This window comes from Nelusetta ayraudi, unplaced genomic scaffold (genome assembly GCF_046127955.1).
Source record: "Nelusetta ayraudi isolate G7.1 ecotype Tasmania unplaced genomic scaffold, CSIRO-AGI_Nayr_v1 ptg000005l, whole genome shotgun sequence".
NCBI classification, from domain to species: domain Eukaryota; kingdom Metazoa; phylum Chordata; class Actinopteri; order Tetraodontiformes; family Monacanthidae; genus Nelusetta; species Nelusetta ayraudi.
Window position 1 is genome coordinate 6,185,398 of NW_027466055.1, and position 21,042 is coordinate 6,206,439.

General features: G+C 46.7%; 2 protein-coding genes and 1 long non-coding RNA gene across 6 annotated transcripts in view; 2 read left to right on the forward strand and 1 right to left on the reverse strand.

Annotated features, from left to right (window-relative positions):
• Nucleotides 1-16,363, reverse strand: part of cd276 (CD276 molecule) — a 72,682-nt gene extending 56,319 nt beyond the window's left edge. For 3 of the 4 annotated variants that reach the window (XR_012929500.1, XR_012929499.1, XM_076051595.1), the window contains exons 1-2: nucleotides 15,020-15,248; nucleotides 8,855-8,954 (exon numbers count right to left, since the gene is read on the reverse strand). Coding sequence is in view for 2 of the 4 variants with exons in the window: in XM_076051595.1 (XP_075907710.1) it covers nucleotides 8,855-8,903 (49 nt within the window). In the remaining 2 variants the exon portion in view is untranslated. Of the gene's footprint in view, nucleotides 1-8,854; nucleotides 8,955-15,019; nucleotides 15,249-16,196 lie in introns of those variants that run through there. The other variant, XM_076051602.1, reaches the window with a different exon arrangement.
• Nucleotides 10,769-12,909, forward strand: LOC142902021 (uncharacterized). Its single transcript, XR_012929029.1, has 2 exons — nucleotides 10,769-11,193; nucleotides 12,096-12,909. It is a non-coding gene; the product is annotated as an uncharacterized LOC142902021 (long non-coding RNA).
• On the forward strand, nucleotides 15,874-20,325 carry LOC142905072 (ubiquitin-like protein 7). Its single transcript, XM_076051572.1, has 11 exons — nucleotides 15,874-16,029; nucleotides 16,350-16,530; nucleotides 16,612-16,731; nucleotides 16,811-16,896; nucleotides 17,652-17,736; nucleotides 18,155-18,212; nucleotides 18,307-18,440; nucleotides 19,236-19,285; nucleotides 19,389-19,565; nucleotides 19,688-19,801; nucleotides 20,006-20,325. The coding sequence occupies exons 1-11, from the start codon at nucleotides 16,024-16,026 to the stop codon at nucleotides 20,144-20,146; spliced, it is 1,152 nt and encodes a 383-aa protein (XP_075907687.1). The 5' UTR covers nucleotides 15,874-16,023; the 3' UTR covers nucleotides 20,147-20,325.
• The last annotated feature ends 717 nt before the right edge of the window (nucleotides 20,326-21,042 follow it).

The window sequence follows — 21,042 nt, forward strand, 5'->3', positions numbered from 1 at the left end:
TACGTGCTCCGAATTGTTTTTGGATTAGTCTGATAAATAGTTTCAGCCAATATCCTCCGCATACTGACCTCTATTCGATTGCAACTGTGGGCCTGTGATCTGAGTGAGAGTCGTCCGCACTGAAGCACAATGTACCAACCAGTAGCCTGGCAAGAGACATCTCGGTCAAACCATCTGAGACGTGTGACGCTTGGAGAGCAGGATGGTGGAGAGGGACTGTGGCTGCGAGGTCTTATTGTCAGAGTCTTGAAGCATGAATATCTTCTGTCAATGTCAGCAATTTGACATGGCAATGACTAAGACAGTGTAATAGGAGAGCAACCATATATCCATCCATCCATCCATCCATCCATCTATCCATCTGTCCATCCATCCCTTCAACATCCATTCATCCCATCCATCCCTTCAACATCCATCCCTTCATCATCCAGTATCCCTTCAGAATCCATTCATCCCATCCATCCGTCCATCCCATCATCCATCATCCCTCCATCATCCATCCATCCACTCATCCCATCCATCCATCCATCCATCCCCATCCTATCATCCCATCCATCCATCCATCCATCCATCCCATCCATCCATCCATCCATTTACCCATCCCATCCATCCATCTAACACCTGTCTTGCACTCAGCGCTGTGGTGGTGCAGGAGTCTATCCCAGTTGTCTTAGGATCACCAGTTCATCGCAACACACACAAACACCCACACACACCCCCCCACACACACACACACGCACACCACTTGCACGGACAGACAATCCACAGTTGCCAGTCAACCGAATGCTCATGTCTTCGGACTGTAGGAGGAAGCCGTCACCTGGGGAGAACCTCACACAGGCACACACAGAGAACACACAAGCTCCACACACAAAGTCGGCATCGAGTCCATGACCTCCTCGCTGTTCTAAACCGAGAACAGCTTGTCCAACTACCTCCCCAAACATAGCGTAGACTTCTCTGTTCAAGTGGGCGATACTTTACAGAGGCCACTCTGACGCTCATGTCTGTTCTAGCCGGTACAGCCGTGATCCAAAATCCACCGCACACACAAATTGCCTTTCGACATACGTAGCGAGAGCGGAGGAGAGTACCGCCGCAGTTCCGAGGCAAACAAAGAGCTTCGTGAGCCGTTCACCAAACACAGCGAGTCCACGTTTTTTTTTTTTTTTTTGGGGGGGGGAGGGGAGTCGTGCAGAAACATTTGACAAGGGAGGTGGTGCTCATACAATTTCGACAAATAAGAAAAATCGAGCAGCGGCAGCACAGGAGAGGGTAATATTGACACAACAAAGCAAACAGGTGCAACACTAACAGACTGCAACTCCTGCCAGCAAGACGAGCTGCGTGTGAGGAATAAGCCTTTACAACAGTGCCCCCCGCTGTTCTTTCAGACAACTGCAGCGCCCCCCCACACACGCGCTTTCCTTCTGGAAATTTTGCAACCCCCAAACATCAAAAGATTTTCCTCAAAGGATGTGTGAGCCCTGTCTTACCAATAATTCTTATGATATAGTCAGTCCCTGTAAATGTCCGGGGGCGGGGAGGGGGGGGGGTGTCTTTTGATTTTAGGCTGTTAGGAGCAGATGTCCATCCAAAAGAAGTGTGTGGGGGGGGGGGAATGGCATGCAGAGAACATTAAAAGGAAGATGAAAGCGTGCACGGAGCAGCCATGATCTGATTGAAAATTAGCCGGCCGAGGAGGGGTCCGTGTCTGCAGCGGGGTTTTGTCCAATGACCTGTCAGGGGGGGGGCGAAATCGGGACGAGATAAGGCGCGACTTGAAGCGGCGCATGTTGTAAAGGGGACCGGGGGGGGGGTTCACTTTTCACTTTTAAAGGCTGAGCATTATCTCTGTCCCCCTCACCCACCCTCCCTCCCTCACACACACACACACACACACACACACAGACACACACGACAGCACAGCGTCCTCACTCACTCACTCAGAGTGACGTGCAGGTGATGGCAGATGGGAGCGACAACGACTGCGACTTGCTTATTTTCAGCGGCAACATAAATCAAGATGGGACTCTGTGTTGTATTGTGTTGTGTGTTTGCCACCCCCCCCCCCCATCCTCCCACCATATTTCTGCTCTCACCCCCCCCCGCCCCCGCCATCTCCTCGTCTGTTGTGAGCGACCTGCTTTGTGCACAGGCGTACGCCATCTCATATCCCGTCAATAACCTGTTAATGGGCTCTGGCAGTCAGATAATAGTCCCGGGCTGAAGAACAGGGAGCAGATAAGGGCCAAGCTTCTGGCTTACGGGGATGACAGACAGGGAGCTTGTGATGAGCATGAAGCCTGGAGGGTGCTGGAGGTGCGGGGGTGAGGGGCGGGTGACGGGAGGACTGGAGGGGGCGGAGGGGGTGTAACGGCACCGCGGGAGGGGTCAAGGAGTCAGATCCGGGAAGAAGCGCAGCTACTTTGAGAAGAACGGCGGAGGAGCCGGGACGAGTGCGCGGGCTCCTCCTTCTGATCCCTCCCCGGGTTGAAGCAGGTGCTCCCACATCTGCTGTCGTATCAAATGAAATCATCGGCGCACGTCCTCTGCTGAATCACGGCTTCACGCGCCGGGGGCGACGCGAGGTTAACCCGGGGTCAGCCCGTCTCCGTGACAGAGCCGCCACATCGCCTCGCCACTAGGGCTGGGTGACGACACCCCACCACCATCACCACCGCCACCACCGCCCCCTGGAGCCGGTCGTGCCTCCTTGCCACCCGCGATGCTTTCCAAGCACAGATCGGCGTCTGCAGCGCGCCATTCATCACGGGCCTGCACAGCAGAGACACATATGGCTCCGGGCTCCCCCCCCCCCGCCCTCATACACCCCCCCACCTCTTCCACGAGTGCAATCTCTGCATTTCATCCGCATCAATTTTTGAACAACCCCACGAGGCAGCATTTTTAGGACTTGTTGAAATAATCATGAGGCGCTTGTTGAGTAATACGACGTTTCAATGGGGACGTTGCGAGTGAAGAGCAGCTAGGAGGAGTGGGTTTGAGTTGAGGCGGAAGGCGGTGGGGGGGGGGGGGTCCTGTCCTGGCCCAGCCCGGCCTGGCCCGGCTCAGCCCCGGCCCCAGTCTCGGGGTCATTTTGCATGCACTGCGGCGAAACCAATCTCTGTTGAGCTTGCCCTCGATTGTTTTTAAAAGGATACTTCAGTGGACGCAATCAAATTAACAAGAACATCACTGATATGGGGTAATAACCCTAAATTGAATTTCTGCACAGGCCCACCCCCTCCGCACCCCCTAGTGTCCCCTCCGCTGCAGAATCAATTGCTGTGGGGAGAGAGAGGGAGGACAGGAGGAGGACATTCATAGTCAGCGGACCTTTAAAAAACCTTTAAAAAGTGCAGCGGAGACGCGAGTGGGCGATTAACATGCGTCGCTGACCCGCTTTAACGCCGGGCTAACAACGCTACAGTGCAGGGTAATTCTAGCCGATGGTGTTAACTAATTTTGAGGTTTCCTTACAGGCCCTCCCCCGCTACCCAGTCCGCTTTCGGCTCCGGGCATTCGCGCGATACCAACCCTTCTGCGCCCGCCACCCGATGCAGATCTCGTTGACTGCGAAGGGGCCGAGGAATTGGCAGCGAAGTCGCTGCGCTAACCGAGCAAAGAGCGCGAACACGGACGATTAACTAACTGGCCGACGCTGCTGCATGTGGCAGCCTGAAGCCGGCCCGGGAAAGCAGCCTGACTGCCCCACACACACACACACACACAAACACAATGGGCTCGATCTCAGACTCATCGGCCAGCCGAGGGTCAGACATTCTCAACATGCTCAGATCCGCCGCTGCTGCCCCACTGGCTCCTGCCACACGCGGAGCCTGCATCTTCCCTCCATGGCAGGGCAAGTTCACCACTAACGATGGTGGGTGGCATTGTTATCTGAGACCACATGCGGGTGCTGGGGTTTTTTGTTTTTTTTTAGTGATGTCTGTATCAAGGAAACCTCCTGTGCTGAGTGTGTGTGTGTGCGTGTGTGTGTGTGTGTGTGTGTGGGGGGGGGGGGGGGGGGGGCTGTGGGTGGGACACATCGGTTATTCGCGTAAACACCGTCCGTGAATATTTTTAGTAGAAGTAATGCATAGTTGAGGCAGCACAACTGCAGCTCACTCCGATGTGTTTTGTTTTTCTTTCAATTTGTGTTAAAACGCCTCTCTGTGCTGTGCCATGTTGGAAATCTTGGTGAATGGTATCGGTCCAATACACACCCGAGAATTTAATGAAGGGACTCCTGCTGAGCTCAAAGGTGTGGGCTAGTTCCGGGAGGGGGTGGAGCGCGATGGAACTGGACGCCACCTGGCACAGAGCTGCTTATAGACACCCCTGTTGTGATTAGAACTAATGTGGCTCGCACACCCCCGCAGTTTCAGTGATCAGCCTGAGAATGGGCCACCGATCGGCTCAGCAGCAAGTCCTTTGATGAGAGCATTAAAGCTCAGAAAGATTATTGAAACAAAAACAAAACAAACAAAAAACAGATGAAAAGGCTATAGCCATGAAAGCGGAAGAACACATGAAAGGGACAAAGTCTTAGTTTTTGGGATCATTCAACAAACTCCAACCAAACCGTGAGCCATTGATCCCTTCGAAATATCTTTAAGTTTTGTCTTTCCATTGACATCCATCCTGTTTTTGTGACGACAATAATTCCCAATTACACTACCAGTCAAAAGTTTGGACATATACTTCTGATTGAATGTTTTCTTCTTTTATTTTCATGACTATTTACATTGTCGATTGTCACCCAAGGCATCAAAACTTTGAATGAACACAAACAGAATATGTATTCAAGAAAAAGTGAGAAATAACTCAAACAAGTTTTATATTAGATGATCTAGAATAGCCACCCGTCATATAATACATGTATGCATATATATATATATACATATGTACATACATATATACATACATATATACATAAATACATACATACATACATAACACATTTCGCTATTTAACATTTTTTTCTTTTGCCACATTAATCCACATATCTTTGTCATATATTTGACGTCTTCGGTTTGTATCTACAGTGTAGAAAGTAGGAAAGATAAAGAAGAACCAGGTGTGTCCAAACATTTGACTGGTAGTGTATATGTTATATATGGTATATGTTAACTGAGGTGAGCTCTTCACTGTAGTATTTACAAGACTTTCAGACGACCTGCCCATGGCCACACACAAGGCAGATGACAGAAGATGACAATGCTGCTATTGTCTGCAGCTCAATGGACAAGAGGAGGAAAACTCTTGGAGTGAAAATGGGTCCATACGGGTCCCGAGTTTGATGGGCGCGTCTGTGGTTAAAGTCACCATTTCCTCTGTACTCGAGCCTCACTAAAGCCACAGAAACACCAAAAACAAAACACAAAGCCCTGTTTGTAAAGGGTATCCTTCGTGGTGCCTGAGACACGACAGCTGTGCAATGCTGAATGAGTAACATCGGGGAGAATGATCCATCATCCAAGTACTGAGTCAGGATGCAGCTGGAGGCCGCGGAGACAGCGTTACTGCCTCGGGACGGCAGCGCTGTCATTCTCTGTCCTTGTGTTTTGTTCCGTTTTGTTTTGTTTTTCCCCTTCTGCAAATAATGTTGCTCGCGTTGAGGGAAGTGTGCTGGCAGGAAACACAGCGGCGTTTTCTTGTCCGCTGATACGCCCGCTTGCGGTGCAATGACGGGGTCGAGCATGTGAGACTGCAGCCAGTGATCCCAGCGAGGAACCAGGGGGACACCCCACTCATGTCCTCACAGGCAAACCACACCACACAGACATATGTACTTTTGATTTATATGTTTTGTCCTCAACAGAAAAATGAAAGCTTTGGGCCACAAACTGAGACTTTTTAGAACACTTCCCAGTGAGGGGAAGGTGCACCAGAACCGGTCGTGGCCGCTGGTATGGATTTGTCTTTGACTGATGGCAGACGATGTGCTGAAAGGCCGGCTGATAGCTAATATGATGTTTTAGCATTTCTGTATTTGATAAAATGCAATAATATCTTAATAACAACTGTGGGGAAAAAAAATATGACTGCGCTTCAATGAACATTTATGATATAAAAAGACAAATAGGTCGACCAACTGATTAGTTGACTTCTCCTTATTGGCCTGTTGTTTTGCTCACCTTGGCTCTTCATACTCCTCATAACCATTAATGTGTACAGAGTGTTGCCATGTTAGGAAGGATCTCTCAATGTGCCACGAGACATCTTTTGACATTCTGTCCTTTGATATTTAACAGCTATTCTTAAGTTTGGTGACTAACTCTTGGTCAGCTGCCTTCTAGTTTAGGAGCGCAGACAGACTAACAACAAGCTAATCTGGCTGATTGTATATCGCCCCCTAGTGATGCGGCACACTCGTTTTGAACATTTACAGTCGTGCTGTGCGTCCTGTCGGAGGCTCTTTGGTGGACAGAATGGACATCCATCCATCCATCCATCCATCCATCCATCCATCCATTTTCAATATGCACTTCTTCCTGAAATCAGCAGCCTATCCCAGCTGTCATAGGGAAAAAGCAGGGTGACACCTTGCACAAGTCACAGAATGGACAGAGAGGGGAAATGGGTTTGTAAAACACCTCTGCATTCACGAGGTGGCAAACAAAGCTCGCTGCATTGAATAAAAACAACAAAGAAAGAATACAAAAAAGCAATTCTAATAAGTGAAAGAGATAAAGGGGAAGTTTTCATCCCAGTGTGTCGGAGAGACACGCTCCGTAGCACCAAACAAGGCTCCAACTAATTCACTTAGTGCTCCAGTTAGCACAGAGGAGCAGAATCACACCAGCCCATTACCAAAGACTTAAAGAACTCCATCAGCCTCCGACACCTCCTCCTCTTCCCTCCCGGTGTGAGGAGCCAGTCAGGCAGTGGATGCCGCACAGCCAATAATGAGCGGGCCGTGGGCTCATTTGTAGCTGGGAGACAATAGGCCCCTAATGAACCACTGAAGACACTCAGGGTCCACTGAGACACTATAGAAATGTGCCACCGATGGCCAGCAGGAGGTTGTGCGAGCTCGACCAGACGGCTGGGAAGGCGGAAAACCGGCTATATTTAAACCACCGTGTTGCCAGAGACAAAAGATCTCAGGGCAAGAACGTTGATTTTCCCGTCTCCACCTGTTTCTACACAGACAATGAACATTGTTCAACGTCAATTTCACAGGAGGAGGTTCCATGACTCAAGCCGTCTTTTCACCAGAATGCATGTAAATTGCCATAGGAAAAAATAGCTGTGATTTTCAACAGGGGCAGCCATTTTCACATGCTCCTAGCCGGCAAAATTTCCTTAAATGCAGCTTTTTCAATTGGGTTCTTTAGGTATTTTAAAACAAGGGGACATGGCGGTGCAGCAGTTCGCACTGTCACCTCACAGCAAGAAGGTCGCAGGTTCGATTCTGGGCCTTGGGGCCTTTCTGAATGGAGTTTGCATGTTCTCCTTGTGTCTCCGGGTTCTCCAGCTTCCTCCCACAGTCCAAAAACATGCATGTGAGGTGAAATGGGAACTCTAAATTGTCCGTAGGTGTGTATGCGAGTGCGAATGGTTGTTTGTCTCTATGTGGCCCTGCGATGAACTGGCGACTTGTCCAGGGTGAACCCTGCCCTCGCAATATGACAGCTGTGATTGGCTCCAGCAGACCCCCGTGACCCTCAGCCCAGGACGAAGCGGGTATTGAAAATGGATGGTATTTTAAAACTAGGAGAGGTGACGTATCTACACAAGACTGGAAAAGCAGAAAATGGTGCAATCGCATCATTTATCTCATTGATTGCCGTAGAGTCCGGTCTTATGTTCTCCCAGTGCCTGCGTGTAGAACTCCCAGCTCTCCCAGCACTCGGGCTTCCTCCCACAGTCGTGCACGTGTGGTCAACTGGGAACTCTAAATTGTCCGTAGGTGTGGGCGCAATGGCGAATGGTCGTTTGTCTTTCTTTATGTGGCCCTCTAATAAACTGCCCACCCGCCTGTCCGGGGTTTAAACCCGCCTTCGCCTGAAGACAGCCGGGAGAGGCTCCGGCACCCCCAGGACCTCCTTACCCTGCTTCCTGTGAGCCTGAGTGCAGGAGAAGCAGGTATAGGAGGTGAATGAATGATGTTTTAAACTGCACACAAGAGGTAACATCGTTTTTTTTATTAAGCGTAATGACATTCAGCCGCAGCAATACCTCTAATTCCCAGACGCGCTTAATTGTGACAGCCGCGTAAAACCGAAAGGGAGAAAAGTCGCTGCGTTTGAAAATACACGCCGCGCCCAACGGCCTCAATTCCCTGCTTTATTTCATCTGCGTCTGGAGACTTTGTCTTTCGCCTGCACAAGCCGCTCCTGCCTGCTTTTATGATGACGGGTGTTTTCCCTCCTTCCTCAAGTCAGAACCCGGAGCGGGTGAGTTATGAATCCTCGATTGCAACATCAGCCACAAACCTGCTTCCCCTCCCCTATAAATATGACTTCCACACTCCTATGCTCTGTGATTCACCACGGACAAACTGCGATTCTAGCACTTTTTGGTCCGGGCCTCAGTCGATCCTGAAGCAATAATCCCCATTTGTCTGGAAAAGGTCAGTACGGCCTCTTTCTTTTTCTTTCTTTGTTTTTTAATTTTGCAAGCAACTCACATACACATACACACATATATATATTTATAGCATTCCTGAGAGTTTTTAAACCGGCCCGAAAAAATATGCTTGGGTTTGATTTACCTCGTGACTGCGCACACTTGGCGGAATGCCGGTTTTACACAAACGGCCTCGCTAAATGATAGGAATGGAGGCTTCTACTGCGGAGCATTCCGCTTTTACGACAAGGTGCAGAAAGGGGGCGACACTCACCCGTGGCTTGGGCTGCCAGCACTGTGAGCAGCAGCAGGACGGGCAGCATGGTCGTCTCAAGTGGATCATAAACAGCAGGTCAACTTCTTCAGGCGCTGTGCTGCAGGGGGGAAACAGAGAACCTGTAAGGAGGCTGAGTGTATAAAGTAAACACACACACACACACACACACACACACACACACACACACACACACACACACAGAGAAAGGAGTGTTACTTTCTGTATTTATTTTTAATTTACTAGATTAGATGAAGGAATTTAGAGGGCAATCCCAACATATTTCATCCACTAAAGCACGCTGAGGTTGTGCTGTCGTCAAGACTGCACCAACTGAGACCAAGACATTATCAAGACTAGAGAGGATCGAGATCGAGACGGGACCAAGGCTTTAAATATCAAAGAAACAAAGCAGCAGCTGGATTCTTTTCTGTTATTATCTGTCACTGTCGTGCTGGCTGAGTCTGGACCAGTCTTGATCAAAAATCACAAGTCCACCCTGCCGGAGACAAGACAGAGTAAAAATGCCCCAGAGTCCGAGACGAGACGGAGACTCTTAAAAAAAGGTCCAAAAAAAAAATTGACCAATCTCGGGGGGTGGGGGGGGGGGTGTCTAGGTTCTTCTGGAGGTGACTGTTTAAGTCTTATTTTTTCCCCTGCCTCATTCATTCTTCTCTCCTCCACAGGGAGGGGAGCTTTGATGACAAACGGGGATTTCCACTCTTGACAGGAAAGAGCAGAGTCATTTCCCTCACTTCTGACTGGCTAAAGGCTCTGAAAAGTGGCCGCCGCGAGGAGAGACAAGAACAAATCCCCGTCGGCCACGCATGAAATATTCATGAGGTCTGCGCACCCGGAGAGGCCGGGAGAGGTCAACATTAAACAGATACGGTGAAAGAAAAAACACGTTTGTCCTAAAAAATATTTCCTTTCACGGCTCGGCGATCAGCCTGTTTTCTAACTCAGACAGTAAAGGACGAGTATGACGCTTCTTATCTTCTTTTGGCAGCGTCCATGTTTATAGTCTCCTGCCTCTATGATGATGAGAGCAACAAGAAAGACAAAATGCTGGAGATGGGTTAACACCAAAGGGTGCACTGTGTGCAATTGTGTAGAGGAGACGGAGCAGCCACAAAATAAAGATAAGGAGTTTTAAAAGTGTAAACACAGCTTTACTTTTTTAAAGTTATGATTAAAACACCATAGTTTGATCAGAGTCAACTGTGATTTGGATGACGGCACAACTACCGCGGGGGCCATCGTGTTAAAACTGCGTGCGGATCACCGAGTTTGTCGGTGGTTTTTCATGAAGGGAAACAGAATGACAGCCGAGGAAAGCGGAGAGCGATGTGAGAAAAAGCAGCAGTGAGCAAATTGTTTGGTTTCCAGTCAATAAATTGCTTCCTGTGCCAATATCTCTCAGCACGCACGGAAGTGACACATGGTGAGCTTCCCGTTTGCTTCTCCACGCTCACTTGCTCATGATGCTCTGTTCCTCTTTTTCAGGAGGCAAATGATAAATGGAGAAATGTATGTGATGATGTTCTTCTCATGTGTTTTTGTTTGTTTGTTTGTTTGTTTGCTTCTTCAGTGTGTTCCACAGTGGATTTATTCAAAGATATGTGTGATATTTATCTCACACAGATGACCATCTTCAGGCTTTTTGTGATCTACTGTCAGATTGGCTGACCCCAACTGAAAACACAAGTTGAGTTTTAGGGTCTGAATGACCCCAAAATGACCACAAATGTAACTGGAATCCTGTTTGGTGTACAAGTATGTCGGGGTAAGCCTGAATTAAAGCAATGGCTCCGTTTACATTGCATGGTCATCTTTGGTTGGTCCACGAGCCAGACAGTGACACATTCAAGGTGCAGGGAGTAACATTTAGAAGCATCCAATAGTAAGAAAGAAAGAACTTAAGAACTTAACAGAGTTGTGGCCTAAACATCGCTGGTACGCTAGCAAATAAACATTTTCTGTCTCACAATTCTTCTTTTCTTAACTCGACTTAAAAAAACTTCACTTAAAATTCCTATTACTGTTGAGTCTGTGACAGACAGGCTCCTGATGTTACAATGTTTGCATGTGCGTGCCGGTGTTGTCGTTTTGATTTCTTTTGTGTTTTCCAGCAGTTGCCGAGTTACGCAAAGTTTACAGGGAACGACTGCGGCTTCCTCGCATCTTCAAACGCTGAGGCGCGGCGAAAAACTCCCCCTCGTCGACACAAGTGAAACCCTGCAATTGCCGGGCTGAAAATTCCGCGCGACTTCATAATTACAACGTGAATCACCTTTGGATTATACATGTGGGATGGACATTTGATGGGACGAAAGAGGGTAAGAGACACCCAGGGCCCTGTTAGCAACCATCCTGTCAGCACTGCTGCCACCTACAGCTCCTCCTCATCAGTGCCCAAACCTTTTCCATCTGTCCACGTTATGGCTTCAGCAGAGAGGATGTGGGCAGAAAGTGCAGCTTCATCACAAGTTTCCACAACTGCACACTCGCTTGCCGGCTGCTTCGACCTTTAACAGGCATTAGCGAGTTGGCGAGCGACTCAAGAGGGGCGACTTGAAGTTGAAGTGTTAACCCCTTGAGAAAGCGCACGTGATTATTTATTTATTTATTTTTATCATCACTGCGAAAATGCTCGGTATAAAACATCTGGGAGGTGTGATACCAAAGATATACATACTATTATTATTATTATCATTATTATTATTATTATTATTATTATTATTATCATCATTATTATATTTATCTATACAACTTTCTACACTGCAGATAGATACTGAACACATCAAACACATGAGCAAGAAAAACGTAATCATCCAGCAAATAAAAACATGTTAAATAACTTTAAATATGCTTTTTATGAAATGATTAAATTCATAGAGTGTGTCCAAACTTTTGACCGGTAGTGTACATGAACTTAAATGTTTATTGTGCGAGCTAGCCGAGCTAACTATTTTTTGTTATTGTATTATTTATGAATTTCAGGTTTAAGTTAAAAATAGAATAGAATAGAATACACTAGAATAGAATAGAACACCATTATTAATCCCACATTGGGGAAATTTACTTAATTACAATTAACAAAAAGCAGCGCAAAGAGAAGGAAATTTTACATTCATTAAGAAGAAATAAAAAGAAAAGAAAACAGAAAGTCAACTCTGCAGTGCTGAAAGTAAAAAGTCCTTCACCACGCACAGTTTTTTTTTTTTTTTTCTCTGTTCAGGGAAAAGGTATTCGATAAAGAGAAGACCAGACAAAATCAAAGCCATCGTTTCCAAAAGGGTTGGATGTCAGTTTAAGGCAGCATGAGCTTAAAAAGTGCCAACACACCAAACCACCGTCTGAGTCTCAGTGGTGTGCAGACAGCAGGAGGCCTTCAAAGGGTTTGTTGCTTTGTGAGTCAAGCACTAAACTGACCCCGAGCCAGCATGGGATCGCCTTAATCTTTTTGTGCTTCCTTTAATAATTCAGATTTAATGATTTAGTTCAATGTCACGAGGCACAAACACACAAACTTTAGGGTCAAAACCCGTGGAGTGTCGTGCCGCAATGAGAAAGTCAGGAAAATATCAGAAAGAAGCTGTGTTACTTATAATGCAAGTATTTTAACGACTAGTGGCAGTGCAACTGGTAACAGCAGGCTTTAGAGGCCCGGTGGACTGGATGTAAAATACAAAAGATACATAAATTATTTAAAAACATATATGTTTTTAGTCAGAAAAAAATACTAAACATAAATAGCTGTTGTGTGGGACATGAAATACCAGAAATTAACATTAACATTGTTTTTTTTATATACGTTATTACAATTAGTTGCTGCTAAATCACGACGCAAAGCAACACTAAGACGACCACCACTGAAGAAATGGCCAAGACTGACGCAGTGTTCACATCCAGAAGTTCTTCTGCCTTGGCGCTATAATCATAGACTCAATTCACTCCGACACAATTCAAGGGGTTATTAAGCTCCCCCTAGTAAAGTCAAGGAAAACACAAATGTTTCTGCAACATTAAAAAATAAAAAATAAATTTAAAAACTTTGGATCTCCCAGCTTTTCCCTGATCACTATTGAATCGCTTCGCACTATTAAGATTTCTCGGACCGCGATGCCGGCGCCATTTGTCTCTTTTTACTGCTTCTTTGCTCTTTTGTCGGGACAGCAAGGCCAGAAACAACAATGAAAATGACTGACCTTAAGGGGCCGAATGTCTCCCTGGCATATGGCTGGCATCATAACCAAGTCGCTCAGACCATTGGGGACCATTCAGCCCCTCATCATTATTGCAACATTTTCAACACCAACGACTGCATCATAAGATGAAGTGAGCCTATCAAATCCATATGGCGGTAACAGGAAATTAGCAAACTCTGTTAGGGGTTGGCTGCGCTCACCTCATCCGGGGAATTTTCTTTGCTTGCAATAGTCAAGTCAATGAATCCATTAATTACACCTTAGTTCATTGAATTGGAGGAAATACTGTGCCATAAAACCCCAAGAGAGTTTTATGACTCGGGAGTTTTATAGAAGTTGCACCTGCTGTCGAAACATTTTTCATAATTACTGAAACTGTCAGGAGTCTCTTACGCCTGGCATTATTGTTATTATTCGTAACGTGATTGTAGTTGGGTAGAGCAGAAATGAGTGTCTGCAACCATGAATCTGCCCGACCACTTCCAACAGGCGACAGAGTAATAACTACAATCAGGTAAAGTGTAAAAGCAAATGTATCTCAGATACAATAACTGCAAGTGGAAAGACCTTGTGTGGGCAAACTGGCGCTTAGCTCGACACACAAAGAAAAACACCAGAAATCAATCGTTAGGTGGAAGTGGTATTTTGCCAACAGAGCATCAGTTTTAGTAGAACGCTCTAAACAGAGGGCTAAATATGATGTTTTCCTGAGGTCCATAGAGTTTTCCGCGTTGTTAACCTTTTTGCAGCACTACGGGATGGAAGAAGACCTGGAAATGGGTCCTTGGAAAAGAAAATGAAAGAAATAAGGAGAAACACGGTGGGTGAAGGACAAAGTCACCGCCAAAACACATTCCCTCCATTTGGTCTGACAAAAGCGGGGTTGTTAAATCGGACGGAATAGAGCCTGATCTGATGGCAACGTGAGATCTCAGTGATGTGTGAGGTATAAAGGTACAAGGACAGTAACAGTCTGACAGCAACTCTGTTATAATAAAAAACAAACATTGCATAGCCAGTTCTGATTGTGTCTAAAGATACAATTATACAGAGGCCTGGATTGAATCTCACACAGTGCTGCTGTTCGAATGACTGAAATTCTTCACCTGACTGATCATTAATTAATAAGATGGGGCCGAAAAGGAAAGACTATGCAAGTTAAGGGCGGGAGGGGGGTTCACTCGGTCACTCTACCAACTGTTTCAGATAGATAGATAGATAGATAGATAGATAGATAGATAGATAGATAGATAGATAGATAGATAAACCATACCAAACTTTCTACGGCATAGCGCTTGCAAATACTTTCTCTTGTGAGCCTTCTTTAAAATATTCAATCATCTGCCTCTGCTAGCAAGCGCTAAGTGTTGTGTTTTCAGTTTGGAGCAGATGGGAGAAGGCTGACAGCACTTATATACCAAACACTGACACAGAGTTGGAAAGACTGTCAAATACACTATGTTTTGCCTCAAACAAAACTAACAACACTATTCCTGTAATTCAACACAAAATCTGAGAGAGCAGTGCTAGCTTTGTGGCAGTGCACGCTGATGAAGGAAGCAACGCAGTGCTCTCTGTTTGCCAAATGAGGGCGCTGTGCCTCGGATTCTTGTCTTGCTGAGAAGCGGCCCTCTGTGTCCTGTCTTAAAACTTAAAACACACACACACACACACACACACACACACACACACACACACACACACACACAGCAGCAGCAGCAGCAGCCATGCCAGACAGCAGTGCCAACTATGTGCCCTAGCTTCCCCTCCCGGCCCGGGGTCCAGTCGGCTCCCCTGTCCACCCCACCCCACCCCTCCAACAGCTGTTGCTCGTTTTCACAGACAAAAGTTCACATTCATTTCTCTCTTTGCGAGCTCCCACAGGAGGGGGAAAGAGTGACTGTTAGCTCTTGCTCGTGCTTTTCGAGCACATTTCCGTTGAAGTCTGTCTTACCATGTTGGGGAGGTCGAAAGTTAAAATTCACAAAAGCATCCAGCGGTGGCGGCGGCGGCGGTCTGCGCAGCCGGCGGTGTGTTTCAGCGGCAGTTCATTCCTCTGGCGGGCGTAAAGAACTAGTGTCAATGCGACTAAATTAGTCCGCGAACAAAGGCTATGGGATGCCCCTTTTCCTCCTTTAAGTGTGTGGGTATGCTTCATTGATTTGGGACGTCTCTCTCTCTCTCTCTCTCTCTCTCTCTCTCTCTCTCTCTCTCTCTCTCTCTCTCTCTCTCTCTTCAAGAGAAACCACTCCTAGCTGCTCCGTCCAGCAGTGATGTCATCCAGAGGGGGGAAAGAGTCTCCACCGGTGTGGCGACCCCGCTGTTAACCGTTTGTGAACACACACATACGCCAGTTTCTCATATCAGTCGTGACAACCGTGTGTATCAAATACGGGTTTTGCTTTTGTTGTTTGCCAACGCTACAGTTGTAGATGCTCAGATTCCAGCCGGAATCTCAGTTTCACCGCTGTACGCTCGGGGAATGTCGTACGTCCCGTAAACGTGTCACCGCGGTAAAAGGAAAAATGGGACGTTCGTTCCTGTTCCACTTTACCGCACTAGGTGGCTGGGACAAAGAAAAAAGTTCGTGTGTCGGAAATATAACTGGAATGGATGGGAGAACATTGCACATTTTAATCGACACGCAACTATGCATCGTAACCTGAGACCTTTTTTTTTTTTTTTCTTTTTACTGCTTACAACAAAAAGTGGGAACGCGGTTTTTCTCAGTCAAAATGAACGGACAATATGACACGCTAGAAGCACACAAATCCACGATAGCGACACAAGCTAATTTCGTAGCGAGATGTATAGACTGTTGAACAGAGGTTGCGACGGGATATGCGTTGGTTGTAAATATATAAATCAAGGCGATGGAAGTTCCTCGTTTGTCCGAGGGGCGGTGAACGTAGCGCGACCACGTGACTAAAACCAGGAAGTATATCGTATATCAACACTATGATGGTGAGTGGGCAGTATTTGTTTCAAATAAAACAATGTTGTTTTTATTGTGACTTGTGACTTTATTGTGTGAATAGTGTTTAAACCTCGTATACACTGGCCTAATGGATTAATGGGACTGGTTAAGCTACCGATAGTCTTATTCGAGTTGAGCACATTTGCCGACGTACCTTCCAAAGTCACAGTCGCAGTGTTTACGTCTCCATTCTCCTCCTGATTTTCTCTGAGTTTCCCCCCGAAAGTTGAGTTTGTGTCGTTTACTTATGCAGACTGTCTTTGCGCGCGTCCCTTTAAAACGTATTTCTCCCACCTCGATCCATAAGGTAGAGATGTCGGCCACGGACTGGCAGCTGTCTTTGAAGCTGGTGGACCAACCCAAGTCCACCTTCACCTTCCCGGAGATGATGCCCGGTGATGTTCCGCCCGGAGGATACAGAGTCGCTACCTTAAAACAACTGGTGGCGGCGCAGCTCCCGGACTCCATCCCGGACCCAGATCTGATAGGTCCGCTGCACCTATGGCGCTCGTGCCGAAGTATGTATTCACCCTCACTAAACTTGTTTGCTTGCTTTGTCCTCGTATCAGAGCTGGTGCACTGTGGGCGCAAACTCAAAGATGACCTGACCCTGGATGCCTGTGGGATCCAGTCTGGAGCCACCATACACATCCTGAAAAGGACTTGGCCAGAGCCAGAGAGCAGCCCAGGTCCGTTGGGCTCCTCGACTGTAATTGCGAACATCTCTGCAGTTTAACTGAATATGTTAGTTTGTTTTCTAAACTTTAGAGCCTGTGAACAGAGCAACTGCAGCCAGGGAGTTCCGGGTCTTTCACGCGGCTCTGCACTCTCTCAATTCAGCTTACAGAGATTCAGTAAGTAAAGGAGACACAGACATATTTTGCCACGTTTTTGAAGAGGATCCAAACAGCTGCAAGACAACACGCTCCTTGTATTATTGCTATTTTTTTACCCAGTGTATTTTAACCTCAGTCTGATTCTGATGTGTAAAGAGATCTCACAAATTGGGTTCCGATCGTCCAGTTGTATCCTATGAAGCCATCTAACGTGAGGCTCCGGTGCTCAGACAGCAACCACGTTCAGTGCAAAGGGTACAGTGAACTATTGGGGACATACATGATTCACAGATCTTCTCCTCGCTCGGCCGGCGTGCCCATTTCTATTAAAGTCACCTGTTTATTTGCAATATTACACGATAAAGCCAATCATCCCACTGAAAACTGAACAGCTGAATCTGTGTTTAATGAGCTGAACTAGTAGTGAGCTTAACCTCTCAGGTAAACTCGTCTGGACTACTGACTTGTGATGACATGGCTGGAGACAAAGCACATCTCACCTGCTGTCAAAACAATCAATGACCTAACTGCCAATAAGAGACCACAGCAACTGAATGTAATGCAATGTTCTCTGTTATAAAGCCTGTACATGGAAATATAGGAAGTATTGAAGTTCAGCTAAAGGCAATTTATTTGTTTGTGAGTCGCTGATGTCTTTCCCTCCAAAGGTTCTGTTTTGAAGTATGACTCTTAGGCTACTTTGACCAGAGGCCGACCAGCTAATAGTATCAGTTCCATCTAAACAGGGGAGATTTTCTGCCTTTCTCACTTAGGTGTATAAGATGCTGACAAACAAGGAGTCCCTGGATCAGATCATTGTGGCCACTCCGGGGCTCAGGTCAGATCCAGTCGCTTTAGGTAAGACACGTCTGGAGTAATAAATAGTACAGCCGCTGCTAATCTCTGCATGATGCAAATACATATTTAGGAAATACATGACCATGTCCGGAGTTTGCATGTTCTCCCTGTGTCTGCGTGGGTTCTCTCCGGGTTCTCCGGCTTCCTCCCATACTCCAAAAACATGCATGTGAGGTCAATTGAACACTCTAAATTGTCCGTAGGTGTGCATGTGAGTGTGAATGGTTGTTTGTCTCTATGTGGCCCGGCGATGAACTGGCAACTTGTCCAGGGTGTCACCCTGCCTTCGCCCGAAGACAGCTGGGATAGGCTCCAGCAGACCCCCGTGACCCTGAATAGGAATAAGCGGGTATAGAAGATGAATGAATGAATGAATGAATGACCATGTCCTCCAAAAAATACATTTGTATCTTTACAGGAGTGCTCCAAGACAAAGATCTGTTTGTGCAGTTCACAGACCCCAACATGCTGGACATGTGAGTTGTGAGCTTGTGTCTGACATCGCACGCTGGTTGATGTGTCAGAGGAAAGTGACTCACATTCACATTCACATTTGTTTCTGTGTGGCAGGTTGATCGGCTCTCACCCAGCCCTCGTCAACGCCATCATCCTGGTGCTGCACTCCGTGGCCGGCAGTATGCCCTCGCAGTCCAGCGGCAGCTCTTCTCGCAACGTCTCTGCCAGCTCCTACAGTGATATGCCAGGTGGGCAAGGAAGATGGCGCCGTTGTTACACAAATGTACAGAACCAGAAAAAGGAAATTGACTTTTAATAATAGAAACGATAAGCCGGCAAAAGGGTTCTTTAATACATATATACGAGACCATAAACACACTTTAAACATAATTTGTTTCTTATTACAATGCATTTTATTGGTCCTGTATTTAATAGGCCCCGATTATGGACATTGCCAGATTTAATAACACTTCAACAATGTTTGTTTGGTCCCTAGTTTGAAATAAGCAAGTGTTCCTCTCACTCAGCCTAAAGAGGCTGTTAAACACCATTTAAGTCATTCTGATTATTCACCCCAGACTCCCACAGAGCTGCCTTGCATGAGTCATTTTCAAGAAAGCTTTTAAGATCTCAGAAAAAAACATATTTAGCCTCCTGTTAACAGCCTCCTATTAAAACTGATGTTTTTTTGGAAAGCATGAAACACTGAAGCAGCGTAGCTGCGAGTGTTGTGTCTTAGGCCAGAACAAACACCTTGCTGGGGACGTTGACACTAACCTGCGAGACCTATCCACTGAAGTTTCAGTGCCCTTTGTGACATCACCAAATGGCTGTGTTCAGAACTGAGTATTTTAGCACACACTTCTTCTCTTTTTTTTTTTTTTTTAAAGTAGAGCAAGCAAAAGATGTAAAAGATAGACTTTGCTCATTTCTGGGGAGTTCACGGAGAGGTTATTTCACCCACTGCTTTGAATTATTGTTTTTCTTTCATTCTAAGAGGGATGTTCAGAAAAGAAAAAAAAAAAAAACTTTCCTTTCGGCAGGAGGCTTCATGTTTGAGGGCATGTCTGACGACGAGGAAGATTTCCAGTCGGTGAGTCACGCCGCTTGATCCCTCAGCCGGAGCGCGTGGGTGACCCGGAGACGACGGAGGAGCTCAAAGTGTCCTTTCTCCGCGTGTGAATGTTTGTTAACAGGGGAGCCCAGCGGGCCCCTCCAGCCGAGCGGGAGGCTCAGCGGGCATGCGGCCCATATCGCTGAGCCACAGCGGGGCGGCGGGGCCTCGGCCGATCACGCAGAGCGAGCTGGCGACGGCTCTGGCTCTCGCCAGCACTCCCGACAGCAGTGCGGTCACGCCTACAACGTCCAGCCAGGTGAGAATCGTGGAGTCTGACGGACAGACGGCGGGAGCATATTTCCGCTGCCAAATGTGTCTGCGTTTGCACAGTGGAGCCATGTTGTTCCTCTTTTCCTTCCTCTCGGGCCTTTGATTCAGGGAGACTCCTCCAACAATGCGGCTCCGATGCCTGCAGGGACCCCAGTCAGTAATGATCTCTTCAGCCAGGCCCTGCAGCAAGCGCTGCAAGCCTCCAACATGTCCGCTCTGCAGGTGAGGCCGCAGATTAGATCCTGAACATTCAATCCACAGAGGGACCTTGACCCTTCTGTTTTTTTTGTATTTATTTATTTTTTTCCAATAACATTAAAATATAGTTTCAGCACTCTGTTAAAAAAAAAACATTGACTTCTTCCAGCTCTGGTGCATGTGCTTGTTTGAAAGCGGTGTTCAGAGAGGACGCTTTTGTTTTGCTAGGGCCGCTGGCAGTCCCAGATGCAGCAGCTCAGGGACATGGGGATCCAGGATGAGGAGCTGATGCTGAGGGCGCTGCAGGCCACAGATGGTGACATCCAGGCTGCCCTGGAGCTCATTTTTGCTGGAGGCCCCGGACTCTGAGGCCCCAGACCCCCACAGCAGAGGGCTTTGTGGAGAGGAGAGCACAAAAAGATTCCCTTGCTGCAGTGACGATTCATACATTAATTTCATATACAATACGTGTTCACATCTACAAGTTCAATAAAGTCTTTGTCCATGTTTATATGTGTTTTTACTTTTAAATAAATGTGAGAATGCTCAACTTCTGATCTTTTAAGACTGTTTGTGACCCAAGATGACCTCACTTGTCCAATGAGACTAACGGTGCTTTCACACAACAAGATTGGCAAGCAAAAGCAAATATTTATAGATTGTTGTTTCTGTATTTACTGTAAATATGAATATGGTGTCATGCTAGAGCATTAAGAAAAGACTTGGCTGTAGTAATATTTATTTTCCCATGTGATGAAATTGACCCGATTGTGATCAGGCTGTGGACTGACTGGTGGAAAATAACTAAAGATTTAGAATAGAAAGAGCCTGATGGACCAAAGATGGACTAAAATAAAGGTCCAGTTTGTAAGAATCAAGAGGTTCTAGCAGTAAGGAAGCATATCACTGAATATCTGTTCATTTACCTTTCATCGTGCTTTGCCCCTTACTGTGTTGCCCCTTTCCCTTCAGCTGCCCAAAAATAATTGCAATCACACCGGCGGGCTGCATGATTACAGCAACACAATCAACTTTTCCCTAATCATTCCACCCAGTCAAGGCCAGCCTGCTGTTAATCACTGTTTTCTAAAGCACCACTTGACACTAAATCTTTCCTATTTGAATTGTGAAAGGTTCAAATCATGAAACCCTCCATGTCCTGGCACGCTGTAGATACGTGGTGGCGCCGTAATATTGACTGCTTACAGGTAAACCTGTTCTGTAAATACTTACAGTATTGGTCAAACAAAACATGCTTGCATCGA

Coding starts and splice junctions, on each gene's coding strand:
- LOC142905072 (XM_076051572.1), top strand. Junction 18,213..18,306: donor GACCCCAACATGCTGGACAT/GTGAGTTGTGAG, acceptor TCTGTGTGGCAG/GTTGATCGGCTCTCACCCAG. Junction 18,441..19,235: donor CTCCTACAGTGATATGCCAG/GTGGGCAAGGAA, acceptor TCCTTTCGGCAG/GAGGCTTCATGTTTGAGGGC.